This window comes from Erythrolamprus reginae, chromosome 3, assembly GCF_031021105.1.
Source record: "Erythrolamprus reginae isolate rEryReg1 chromosome 3, rEryReg1.hap1, whole genome shotgun sequence".
Lineage (NCBI taxonomy): Eukaryota > Metazoa > Chordata > Lepidosauria > Squamata > Dipsadidae > Erythrolamprus > Erythrolamprus reginae.
Window position 1 is genome coordinate 58151629 of NC_091952.1, and position 13654 is coordinate 58165282.

Genomic DNA, 13654 nt, shown 5'->3' on the forward strand with positions numbered 1-13654 from the left:
ATTTTTATTCTATTGCAAGAATGGGGAAAAAATCATTTTGTAAGCTACCCAGAGGCACTTCAACAGTGAGATGGGTTTCATATATATCTGCTCAATAAATAAATATATTGATTTTTTCCCCAATATGGACAATCTCCAGAGGTATGATCTTTGACTCCTGTAATTCTCAGCAATGGCCATGGTGAGTCAGCAGTTTCTAAAAGTAACATGCCTGGAAGGCACTTATCTTGAGGAAAGTTGGGATATATATCAATTCATGGCATAAGGCTACACTTGAAATCGCATCATCCTGCTCTCCATCTTTTCAAATATGCTATGTTGGAAAAGATTTCTGAAGGAATGATAGAAACATAGAAGACTGACGGCAGAAAAAGACCTCCATCTTTTCAAATATGCTATGTTGGAAAAGATTTCTGAAGGAATGATAGAAACATAGAAACATAGAAGACTGACGGCAGAAAAGGTCCATCTAGTCTGCCCTTATACTATTTCCTGTATTTCATCTTACAATGGATATATGTTTATCCCAGGCATGTTTAAATTCAGTTACTGTGGATTTACCAACCACGTCTGCTGGAAGTTTGTTCCAAGTATCTACTATTCTTTCAGTGAAATAATATTTTCTCACGTTGCTTTTGATCTTTCCCCCAACTAACTTCAGATTGTGTCCCCTTGTTCTTGTGTTCACTTTCCTACTAAAAACACTTCCCTCCTGAACCTTATTTAACCCTTTAACATATTTAAATGTTTCGATCATGTCCCCCCTTTTCCTTCTGTCCTCCAGATTATACAGATTGAGTTCATTAAGTCTTTCCTGATACGTTTTATGCTTAAGACCTTCCACCATTCTTGTAGCCCGTCTTTGGACCCGTTCAATTTTGTCAATATCTTTTTATAGGTGAGGTCTCCAGAACTGAACACAGTATTCCAAATGTGGCCTCACCAGCGCTCTATATAAGGGGATCACAATCTCCCTCTTCCTGCTTGTTATACCTCTAGCTATGCAGCCAAGCATCCTACTTGCTTTTCCTACTCCCGACCACACTGCTCACCCATTTTGAGACTGTCAGAAATCAGTACCCCTAAATCCTTCTCTTCTGAAGTTTTTGCTAACACAGAACTGCCAATGCAATACTCAGATTGAGGATTCCTTTTCCCCAAGTGCATTATTTTACATTTGGAAACATTAAACTGCAGTTTCCATTGCTTTGACCATTTATCTAGTAAAGCTAAATCATTTACCATATTACAGACCCCTCCAAGAATATCAACCCTATTGCACACTTTAGAGTCATCGGCAAATAGGCCAACCTTCCCTACCAAACCTTCCCCTATGTCACTCACAAACATATTAAAAAGAATAGGACCCAGAACAGACCCTTGTGGCACACCGCTTGTAACCTGTCTCTGCTCAGAATACTCGCCACTAACAATAACTCTCTGATCAGAAGGAATTAAAGAATGGGACTATAAGACAAGAGAGGCCTCTTCTCGATACTCAGAAGATCCAAACTGTCCTAACCATGGTCCTAAATGTAAGCTTCAATGCTACGATTGTAAAAGGTGAAGGAGTTCCTGTGGATTTAACTCTGCTAGTTGTTGTTAATTATAGAGGGCAGTACTCATCTCTGTTTCAAGGCCATTGAGCCTGCACTGTCGGAAGACATTTCTGCGGTCAAGTGGACAACATGACACCACAGAGCACTATTACCTTCCACAGAAGTGGTATCTGTTTATCTACCCACATTTGCATACTTCCAAACTGCTAGGTTGGCAGGAGCTGGGATGAGGCGCCCGTATTTCGAACTTGAGCTGCTGACATTTAAGGCAAGAAGCCCAGCATCTTAATCACTCATGCCACTATCTGCCCAAGGCTACATTCCCTTGAAAGATATAAACATACAGTGTTCCCTCGATTTCTGCGGGGGATGCGTTCCGAGACCGCCCGCGAAAGTCGAATTTCCGCGAAGTAGAGATGTGGAAGTAAATACACCATTTTTGGCTATGGACAGTATCCCAAGCCATCCCTTAACACTTTAAACCCCTAAATTACCATTTCCCATTCCCTTAACAACCATTTAGTCACCATTATTACTGGTATGCACCATTGAATAAGACACTTAGTGATCCTGATATTTATAAACATAATTATTTATTAACAATAATTATTTTTTTTGTTATTTATTTGCAAAAATTATTAGTTTGGCGATGACATATGATGTCATCGGGTGGGAAAAACCGTGGTATAGGAAAAAAACCGCGAAGTATTTTTTAATTAATATTTTTTGAAAAACCGTGGTATAGGCTATTCGCGAAGTTCGAACCCGTGAAAATCGAGGGAACACTGTACTAATCAGATAAGACCAGTTTTGAATATCAGAAATGTGTGTTTAAGAGAAAAAGAAAATGCAGCAATCTAATTCCATTACAATCTCATCCACTTCATTGTTGTCATCAGTAAGAAATTGATGAACAGGTTAAGGCTACTAAATTCAACTAGCATAGTTTTGCTTGATTCCCCCCCCCCCACACACACACACTTTTTATGTACCACAAGACTTGTTTCAATGAAGATTCTCAATCATCTAGATCAGTGGTTCTCAACCTTTCTAATGCCGTGACCCCTTAATACAATTCCTCATGTTGTGGTGACCCCCAACCATAAGTCTAGCGCCAATTCTCCCAACAGAGCTTTAAGCTGATTGGCAGGAAGGTCAGAGGGACACCCCCATTGTAAACACCTGATTGGTCGGAGTGTAGAAATATGTTCCAAGGTGCCAGAATAGAAGCTTTAGTTCCTAACACCATGGGAAATTTGTCTTTTACCATGGCCTTAGGTGACCCCTGTGAAAAGGTCGTTCGACCCCCAAAGGGGTCCTGACCCCTAGGTTGAGAACCACTGATCTAGATAGAATTGTCTGTAAGTTGAGTCATGGCAATTGGATTTCTTTCTCCCTTGGTTTGAAACGTTTAATTGCTTATCTAAGTAGCTTCTTCAGTTTGAGGAAGATCTCGTATATGTCCTCCAGGTGGTTTCATTTCTCACCTAATCGTAAATAAAGTTCTACAAATACTTTACCAAATTTCTCCAAATGTGAATTTTATTTAAAAACTAGCGTACCCAGCCACACATTGCTGTGGCTCAACCTTGGAGGTTTTGTAGGGCAAACCCCTGGCAATTTTTATTCAGAATTACAAAACTGAAAGGAAAAATTATATCCAATCATTACAGCTCAGATTATAGAAAGAAGAGTCATGATATAAACTTAGGTTAAGATTGTACTTATATCGGCTAAGAAGATTGAAAGCTCTTTTTTATCTCTTTGTACCTTATTTCTCTTTCTCTGCTTGTTCATTGATGCCTGGGACATAACATAACCATTAAACAGTATTTTATGCTTGAGGGCCACCAGTGCTCTCCTGTCATTAAGAAAGTTCAGGCAAGCAAGGAAAAGACTTGGATTCAATAACTGAATAATGAAAGCAACAGTGAGGACAGTAAGAATAACCTTGAGGAACAGTTGGAAGAGCTACAAGCAAGACAATGGTCAAATTAAAGAAACTGGAGTCCAAGACAGAAATGTAATTAGAGATTAGAAAAAGGGTTTTGGATTTGACTCTTCCTAGCTCTCCAGAAAATAAACAGAGGGACTTTTAAGATTGATCTCAGGCCTTTGAGGTAAATCAGGTTTGGAAACCGAAGTTATCTTGCCTGTGTATAAGCACTACTCCCTTCATCTGCTGGAGAATTCTGAGAATTGAAGTCCACGTGTCTTATTTATTTATTTATTGGATTTGTATGCCGCCCCTCTCTGTAGACTCGGGGCGGCTAACAACAATGATAAAAACAGCATGTAACAATCCAATCCAATACTAAAATAACTAAAAAAACCCTTATTATAAAAACTGAACATACATACAGACAAACCATGCGTAAATTGTAAAGGCCTAGGGGGAAAGAATATCTCAGTTCCCCCATGCCTGATGGCAGAGGTGGGTTTTAAGAAGTTTACGAAAGGTGAGGAGGGTGGGGGCAATTCTAATCTCTGGGGGGAGTTGGTTCCAAAGGGCCGGGGCCACCACAGAGAAGGCTCTTCCCCTGGGTCCTGCCAAACGACATTGTTTAGTTGACACGACCCTGAGAAGGCCCACTCTGCGAGACCTAACTGGTTGCTGGGATTCGTGCAGCAGAAGGCGGTCCCTGAGATAATCTGGTCCGGTGCCATGAAAGGCTTTATAGGTCATAGGTTTATAGGTCTTAAGTTGCTAAATCTCAGAAACGTTGCATTAGAATGTGAAATGGGTTGTTTGAATCTCATGTTCAATGCTCACCTCTAGCTCACATGGTTCTCCTCAAACTGGGTGAGATTACCATTCCTACTGAGCCTAGTTGTTGGCTAACCTGCTGGGAATTCTGACAATTGTGATCTCAAGATATTGGGAGAGAATCAGTTTATAAAAAAATTTGATCTATGTTGACTTGGAAGATATTCCAAGATATTGGAAGGGATTCTTTCCGGCTCTGAAAACGGAATTTAGGAATTTCTATATGAAAAGCATGCCCTGAACTCACACCCAAAGATGTACTGATTTACATGTTTTGTACTATCTTTCAAGTTTTATGAAACATAATTAAGGAACAAGATATATTATTGCTTTCTAAATAAATTAAGTGAAACCATGTGATTTCACAACCTAGTCTTAATAACCATAAACAATACAGCAAAATAATTAAATACATTAATCGGCATACAGCAAGACTACAAGAACAAACATTTTTATTCCTCCACATAGCCATAATTATTGGGAACGTTCACCAAATAGTAGAAAATGTTGTGCAACAAGATCCCTCCTACCACACCACTTCCAATGCCTATTAAAAATACAAACAGAGCTCTTTGGCGCCAAAAGTGCTGCTGCTTCTGGATAGGAGCGCTGGTGGCATTCTGCGGTTTTTTTCCCTTCTCACTTTCCAAGTGCTGTTCCAGAGTCAAGGCTTTGTCAAAGTTCAGATTCACCAAGTGACCAGGGATTACACGAATTCCAAAGTAGATTCTTTTGACAATCTTATAGCTTCTCATGAACTGCACATCACACCGGTATGTCCCTGCATCGTATTCCTTGGCTGGGGAAAGCTTAATGACAAAGCCCGCAGTCTTGAATGGTTTAAAGAGAACATCATCAGTGGTAATGATACCTCTGGCTATCCTCCATGAATAACTGAAGCTCTTGATTTCCGGGCCAATTTCGGTAGAAGACAAGCACTGGAATTCGAAAGGTTTACCTACAAGAATAGTGAAATGGAGCATCCCACAGAGCCAGTTGGTCAAGCACTCCACTTTCTGAATATCACAGTAGGTTTTTTCACCACTAGGCCCAATCTGACATGTTTCTTCAACCTTGTAGCCCATGCCACAGGTCACGCTGCAGCTGGTGGAACTGACTGAAACTCTGGCAGTAGCAGTTCTCATTTTGACAGGAATGGTAATGGTCTCAATAGAAGCCATGGAGACAGAAAGTCAGAAAGCAAATGCTAACAATTTAACAATAAAATAGGTTTCTGCCATTATGATACCTGAAGAGCCCTTTCCATTGTCCATTCCATTGTCTGATCAAATTCAGATGGATCCATTCCATTGTCTGATCAAATGTCCTAATTGTCATTCATTTAAAATATCAATGAAGTCCCTGGATTTGAGGAATTCACAAAGACCGCTCTTTGACATACTGCCAAAAGAAATCAGCTTATTAGCACTGTGTTTTTATAAAAGTCAGTCTGCAGGTAATAATAATAATAATAATAATAATAATTATTATTATTATTATTATTATTTATTGGATTTGTATGCCGCCCCTCTCCGCAGATTCGGGGCGGCTAACAACAATAATAAACACAACATGTACAATCCAATAATAAAAAACAACTAAAAACGCCTATTATAGAACCAAACATACACACAAACATACCATGCATAACTTGTAATGGCCTAGGGGGAAGAGCTATTTCAACTCCCCCATGCCTGGGGGTATAAATGAGTCTTGAGTAGTTTACGAAAGACAGGGAGGGTGGGGGCAGTTCTAATCTCCGGGGAGAGTTGGTTCCAGAGGGCCGGGGCCGCCACAGAGAAGGCTCTTCCCCTGGGGCCCGCCAAACGACATTGCTTAGTCGACGGGACCTGGAGAAGGCCAACTCTGTGGGACCTTATCGGTCGCTGGGATTCGTGCGGTAGCAGGCGGTTCCAGAGGTAATCTGGCCCATTGCCAGGTAAAATACAACTTGTATTGTTTATTAAAAATCTATTTATAATGAACTTTTAAAAAAATGCTTAAGATAGCATTTGCCCCAATTCTTTTATGAAGATGTGACCACCCCTCCCATAAAAACAATTTTATTCCAAGATACGCAAATGTAAAAAATATTGGATGCAGACAAGGGGGAAAGCAGAAGCAATACTTACGTAAAGCTGACTTCCACATTATATATTCAAATTTAAACCAATTCCAAACATTTGGAACCTTTGTAAATAAAACTTTGTAAATATATGTGATGAAAGAGATACCCTACATTAAGGGTATTAGAAACATGTAAATTGGGCTGTTATTGTTCTCCATGCATAAGCACAAACTATTAAGAAAGCAATTTATTTGGCTCTTTTCTTCACGGTGCTCATTCAACAACTAACACCATTGCAGAATGCAGTCAGTTTTAAAATTGTGATGTCACAAAGAACCATTCTATAATAAAACTGTAGACAAGCCAAAACATTACACATGTCATTGCTTGAATAGTGCTTTCAGTTACATAAAGATAATATAAGTAATCAAAACTTAACTCATGTGTACCTAAAACAACAATAATAATTTTAACCTATTTTTTTTCTTGAGTACATGGAGCTTTTATAAAATTGTTAAAAAGACCAGCAATTCTGCTGCTATTTGCAGCACTGTATTCTTTTTTCTTTCGAATTCCAGCAGCATGATTGCAATGGGCTGGATCTAAAAAAGAGATGGGGGTGGGGTAAGTAGAAAAGCTTTAACTGTAATTCAAGAACATACTTAGGAATTAGTTGCACATTTAGTACATCTGGACTGCAATGGCAATTGTGTGGTAGTGTGTACTATATGTGTTTACTTAAAATCCAAATAAAAAAGAATGATAATAGAAATGCAGTAACATGTCTGCAGAACCCATGTCTCTACACCACTCCGCAAGCTGCACTGGCTGCCAATTAGTCTCCGTCAGCCAGACAATGTCTGGCAGGGCCTAGGGGAAGAGCCTTCTCTGTGGTGGCCCTGGCCCTATGGAACGAATTCCCCCCCAGAGATCGGTACTGTCCCCACTCTCCCTGCCTTCCACAAAGTTTTAAAGATCCACCTCTGCCGACAGGCTTGGGGTCATTGAAATTTTAATATCTTGCCCCGCCCAATGAATGAATGTATGATGTATGATTAATGAATCTGTTTAACTTTTAACTATGGGAATTTTTAGATTGTAATTTTATTTAGATTTCTAACATGTTTACATTACCGTTGTTGTAAGCCGCCCTGAGTCTTAGGATTAGGGTGCCTTAGAAATCGAATTAATAAATAAGATGAGTGGAAGTAATGGTAATAACATGGAACTCATTAAAACAAGACTTACATATTATACTGAAAATACTGGCAATGTATACTGCTCAAAAAAATAAAGAGAACACTCAAATACACATCCTAGATCTGAATGAATGAAATATTCTAATTGAATACTTTGTTCTGTGCAAAGTTGAATGTGCACAACAGCGTGTGAAATTCATTGTCAATCAGTGTTGCTTCCTAAGTGTACAGTTTGATTTACTTGGAGTTATATTGTGTTGTGTAAGTGTTCCCTTTATTTTTTTGAGCAGTGTATATAAAGAGCAATGGTATGAAGGGACCCAAGTTACAGAAATAAAGATTGTGTACTTGAATTCCTAATAACACTTTTGGGAGTTACTGAACTGTGGCATCAAAGCTAGAAAGATATATCAGAAAACAGAGGATTAGCTTTTCTGTCTTCTCTTTTTTAAAATGCTGGGGAAAAGGAAGCACTGCTTGAACACTGTCAGACTTTATATCAAATTACTGCTCATAATAATTGATCCTTTTTGTGAATGGTCTTCGGAATGAAGATTGACACGATAATGGTGGATTGGGAGTCATTCTTTTATCATTCCTGGATGTTAAAATGTTTTACTAATCACTGCATGATTCTGATGTGGCGTGAAGTGGCCCATCATGTGCATGACAAAACATCTTGCTCAAATTAAAATTTATAAAAGTACATGTATCACAGAAGCTGTCCATTACTCTTCCTCTTTGTTTTTATTAAAATTTTATATTACATTCCATAATCTTATATAATAAGCTTCTTATGATAATTCCCACTGCTTTAGTTTGCAATTTTTTTCTCAGTTCTGACGTGGATAGTTACAGTCCACTGGTTTCTTCAGAATAATGTTTGCACTTCAATTAAAATGACCAGATTACATCACAAATTACCATAAGAGCATGTACTTGTTAGGAGCTGAACATGACTTGATGGCACATAATGGATCGATTTATCAATTAAGGGCTAGATTGAAGAAAGTATTCTACAACTTCTATAAAGCTCGTACAAAAAAAGCAGATTACAGAATTTAAGAAATAAAACATACCTCTTTATTTACAAATAGAGTCGCTAACATCACAATACTTTACAGTAGCTACAAAGCAATTATTTTTCAGTTTATGTACAAACTACAATAGTAACAAAAATAATAGAAAACCGAAAAATAAAGCACACTAAACTGTAGAAAACAGTTCTGATTTGAATTCACAATACCACATAACAGATACAACAGATATTATTCAACCAGGTTTTCTATTCTTCTTATGCACTGGAAAGCTCTGTAGGTGACCAGATTTTATAAGGGAACATTGCATAAAATTGTAGAAGTGAGGATGGCATAAATAATAATATACAAAATGCGAGATTTCAACTCAGGATATATTTAGAAGAAATATACCACAAGACATTATGCAGAAAACAAAACAAACTGAAAGGCATAGTTAAAACATATTTTATCCATTCTATAGATCAGGGATGTCAAACTCATGTCGTCACAGTGGCATGATGTGACATATCGGGATTTGTCCCCCCCTTCGCTAAACCATGCATGGGCGTGGCCAGTGCGTAATGCATTCGGAGTTTGACAGCCCCGCTAAGTATGTAAATCACCTGTATATCCTTCAACTGTACTTTGAAGGCATCATTGTCATCATTTAAATATCTCCTGAATGAAAGGCCAGATAGATCCAGGACTAACATTCACACTCCCCAATTGTTTTCAAAGCACATGAACAAAATCAATTCATTTAATATACTGTAAGTCTGTTTTTTCCATTTTTACACATTTCCTCTACAGAGTCTAGGGAAAGTTTGTTCTCCCTAGAACCCTGAAGGGTTTGGGAAACAAGCATCTCTGGCTGTGGTTAAAACATGGTGAGAAAAAACAAGAGTCTCTTATGCTTTTTGCTCACTTTTTAATATGCTCCTTTTCTCCCTTGGAAAAATAGTTCTTGTTTTTATACATCAGAGACATCTGGATTTCAACAGCCCGTTTGAAAACTAGATCAATTTACAATATCTTATAGCTGTAGGGTAGTAAGCTAAGCACTAATTGCATTTACAATTCAATGTAGTTGAGAAATAAACAACAAGAAGGCTCAGAATAATTTGCTTTTAGCCGGTCACAAGCCTGTTGGAGGAATTCAATGAGATTCCAGCATTTCTTTCTCAAGAATAAAACCATGTAACATAAAATAAACCCAGGATTCAATGTACATGCTTCTTTTCTTCTTCCGTACTTTGTACTCTAAGGAATAAGAAGATTATGGGCAAAAACCAGTTCTTTCCCATCAGATTTTAAACAAATCTTTCCTTGTCCATTGACTATTAGTAAAAAGAAATGTCTAGGGACAAAAATGTTCCTCTTCCATAATTTGTATAAATTGTTCCCTGGAGATGCAGGCAGTTCAGTCAGATTTTTCCCCCTGCAGGAAGGCAGTCCATTATCTGACTTAACATTTGTCCTTATTCCGTGTAATGATGCCAAAGTAAGAAAAAAGAATGAGGAGGGAAGCTTTCATAACAACTCCGAGATTCCACCACCTGCTAAAAATCAAAACCAAAAGAAAAAAGAAAAATCAAGTATTACTGATATTCCCAAGAGAATTCACATAGTTTGCAGAAAATATAAACACTACAAAAATCATCCACACCAGGTGTAGAAGTGAAGGGAGGTTCTTACTCAACATTTAATACTGTATGCTTCTCGTTTTTAGCTTTTTTCCCCCAACTGTTGCAAAAGTAAGTAAATTTCAGAAAAATTCAGGATTTCTTCTCACTGCTTCTGGACTGCCATTTGTCAGAAATGGTGTAGGGTCTCCTGCTTGAGTGGAGGGCGGTTGGACTAGATGATCTACAAGTTCCCTTCCAATTCTGTTAATCTAATCTACACTGTCCGGATGCTCTCTGTAGTAAGGAAATTGAGGATCAGAACCTTAAGTAACAAATGCAGGAGCCATATTTATTTAATTTATTTATTTTATTAGGTTTCTATGCCGCCCTTCTCAACTGACTCAGGGTGGCTTACAACATAATAAATACAATACAAAACATGTAGAAATCTAATGTTACGAATCTAAAAATTTCTAAAACCCCATTATGTTAAAAAAAACAACCCACAATCATCTACATTCATCCAACTAATTTAACCATTTGTGGCCAGAGTCAGCTCTTAACACTCACGGCTCCCATGCCTGCTGGCAAAGGTGGGTCTTCAGGGCCCTGCGAAAGGCCAGGAGGGTGGGGGCGGTGCAAATTTCCAGGGGGAGTTGGTTCCAAAGGGCAAATTGGTGACCTTATCTCAAGATCAGCTTACTGCTTAAGCTCTACACAGGACACACAGTTCTTGTTTGTCCCAAAGAAGCAGTATTCTTTCCCATGAGATTCAATTTGCCAGGATGTTTTCATAATTTCAAAAATAGTTCACATAATTATGGCCTCATAAACTAGTATATAATAGTACAGAGCAGGCTTGTATAACATATGGCACATGTGGCCCAACAAAAAGTCTGTGTGGACTACTGGTATTTTTAAAAGTTAATTTGCCAAATAGCAGATACCACTGCCAGCTCTATAGCTGCTGTCACTCTGCCAACCACTAAATAGTTGAAAAGCACACCAGATATACCTTTGCAATTTTTTCTAATTTATGAATGTGGCTTTTTTTCCTGTACCTTTTATATGGGTCTGGCATACAGGGAGCCATCCCATTTCTCCTATAGTTTCCTAAATGGTGACCACTGTATCTTAAAATCAAGTTCAGAGATTAAAATAAACTATAGTTAGAATATCGACAAGCCAATTATTTAGCCTCCTAAACCTGGAATTAATTAAGCCTCCCCAAACTGGTATTATAAAATAGAGGATCTCTCATAACCCAAGCCAATTTTGGCCAAGCTGAAAGAAAGAGTGGAAAGTACCAAGTTCAAGAAGGCAAGATGTCTTAGACCAGGGATGTCAACTCAATTTCATTGGAGGCCGCATCAAGGTAGTGTTTGACCTAAGGGAGCTGATGGTTGTTGTTGGGGGTAGGCGTGGCCAGTTCACCATCACTCTGACAGCTCTCTGCCAGTGTGTGGCTGCCACAGGCTCCGTTTTAGGGTGCGATGGCCTCCTGTAGCTTTCTGCCAGGGCTGCAGGAGGCTGTCGCGGCCAAAAACTGAGCCCAGGGGAGCTGCACACGGCCCTCCTGAGCTCTATTTCCACTGGCAGAATCAACGCAGGCTGATTCTTCACTGTTTCCAGGGTGGCCTTGCAGGCCAGTTCTAAGCTCCTCACAGGCCAAATCTGGCTTGTGGGCCTTGAGTTTGACACCCCTATCCTAGACAATGAAGCATGAATTCTATATGGAATCTGGTGGAACTGGCATATTATTAAGACATGGCTGAGCAAGGGCAACGTTGTACTCTTTTGTGAGATCTGCCCGGCCACTTATCAGCTGCTTAAATATCCTCAAGCTGGGAATCAGGATGATAACGAGAAATACTTTATCTAAAACCAGGAAATGTACGCTGAAGACACTGGACTATGGGTGCCCACGTGAGCAGAGGTGAGGATCTTGCTGATTATTGATTACCCTGCAGGATCCCTCTCCAACTTTCTAGAGCTGATCTCTGGGCTGGTTCTAATGAAACCCATGGATTAATAATCCCATAGAGACCATTAGAAAATTTAATGTCATTTAATTGCACTTTTATTTCTGCATAGGAATAGAATAGCTTTTACACACACACACACACACACACACACCTACTGATTACTGCTAAACAAATGCTGAACAGTTAAAAAAATAAAATTAGCTCTCAGGAAAAAAAATCAAAACAAATTCATGACTTGGAAGGCTGTCAAGTTTCCTAATCCTCATTTGTAAGCAACAATTCAGGGGATAATATCATCACAAAAGCAACAAAACAGGAGCAGAGCAGGAAGGACAATGAGCAAGCTGGGTAACAGTGGGCCACCAATGAGGAAAACAAAGCTTCTGGAAATTATAAAATTCACAGCAGTAGCTACTGAGCTTCAAGGACATACAAAATATTTTAGGCTGAGTTACCTGTGAATATCTACTTTATTACAAAATCACTTAATGCTTCACCTATACCCATTTCTTTTATCACTGAACCTCATCAACCAATTGAGCAGAAAATAGTCTTGTCATCTTTATATGGATTTGAAAGATGAAAATGGTTTCACTGAGCCTGAATTACAGTTAGTACAGGCGGTCCTCGACCTATGACCTTTATAGCAGTTCATTTAGTGACCATTCAAAATTACAACCCCGCTGGGAAAAAAGTGATTTGTGACCATTTTTCACACTTACAACCATTGTAAGCATCTACATGCTCATGTGATCAAAATTCAGATGCTTTTGGCCAGTGACTCGTATGCAGTGTCCCGGGTTCCTGTGATCTCCTTTTGTAACCTTCTGACAAGCAAAGTCGATGGGGAAGCCAGATTCACTTAACAACTGTGTTACTCAGCGAACAACTGCAGTGATTCACGGTGGCAAGAAAGGTCATAAAACGGGGCAACAAATGTTTCACTTAGCAAAAGAAATTTTGAGCTCAATTTTGGTCACAGGTCAAGGACCGCCTGTACAGAATTCTAAACAAAAAAATTCAGTGTAATAGAGAATTCTGGGAGTTGAAGTCCACAAGTCTTAAGGTTGCCATGTTTGGGGATCCCTGAACTTGATAAAAGCAAATATTTTAGCGCTGAGATTCTCTGCTAGTAGCACAGTAGCTCCAAGATGATTTCCTCATTAAGAGTTCAGAGTGGAACGTTAAGGTTTTCCACAGGACTACCGCTCTAGTACTTCTAGGAATATTTTGAACAATCCCCAGCATGAGTAATAACGCTGAAAAACAGCAGGAACACCAAAGCAAATTCTAGGGGGAAAGATCAGAAAGAATGAAAAGTCCACTGCAGAGCCATTATCTCATCAGGGAAGAAGGACCACCTTCTAGCCATGAAAATAGAAGATCTTTCACGGCAAATCTTATGCTCCAATTTTCAACACTGGTGAAAAGA

The 13654-nt window shown here is 38.9% G+C and overlaps 2 protein-coding genes across 17 annotated transcripts in view; both read right to left on the minus strand.

The window, feature by feature from the left end:
* Nucleotides 1-4778: 4778 nt before the first annotated feature.
* On the minus strand, nucleotides 4779-5528 carry TMEM81 (transmembrane protein 81). The gene has a single exon (XM_070748894.1). It carries the CDS (start codon nucleotides 5505-5507, stop codon nucleotides 4779-4781), a length of 729 nt encoding a protein of 242 aa, XP_070604995.1. The 5' UTR covers nucleotides 5508-5528.
* A 3125-nt stretch (nucleotides 5529-8653) lies between these two features.
* The window catches only part of RBBP5 (RB binding protein 5, histone lysine methyltransferase complex subunit), a 33993-nt gene continuing 28992 nt past the window's right edge, over nucleotides 8654-13654 (minus strand). For 8 of the 16 annotated variants that reach the window (XM_070745475.1, XM_070745469.1, XM_070745471.1 and 5 more), the window contains one exon: nucleotides 8654-10168. In XM_070745475.1, coding sequence (XP_070601576.1) covers nucleotides 10143-10168 — 26 coding nt within the window. In that variant the 3' untranslated portion in view covers nucleotides 8654-10142. Of the gene's footprint in view, nucleotides 10172-13654 lie in introns of all 16 variants that reach the window. The other 8 variants (XM_070745470.1, XM_070745474.1, XM_070745468.1 and 5 more) reach the window with 1 other exon arrangement.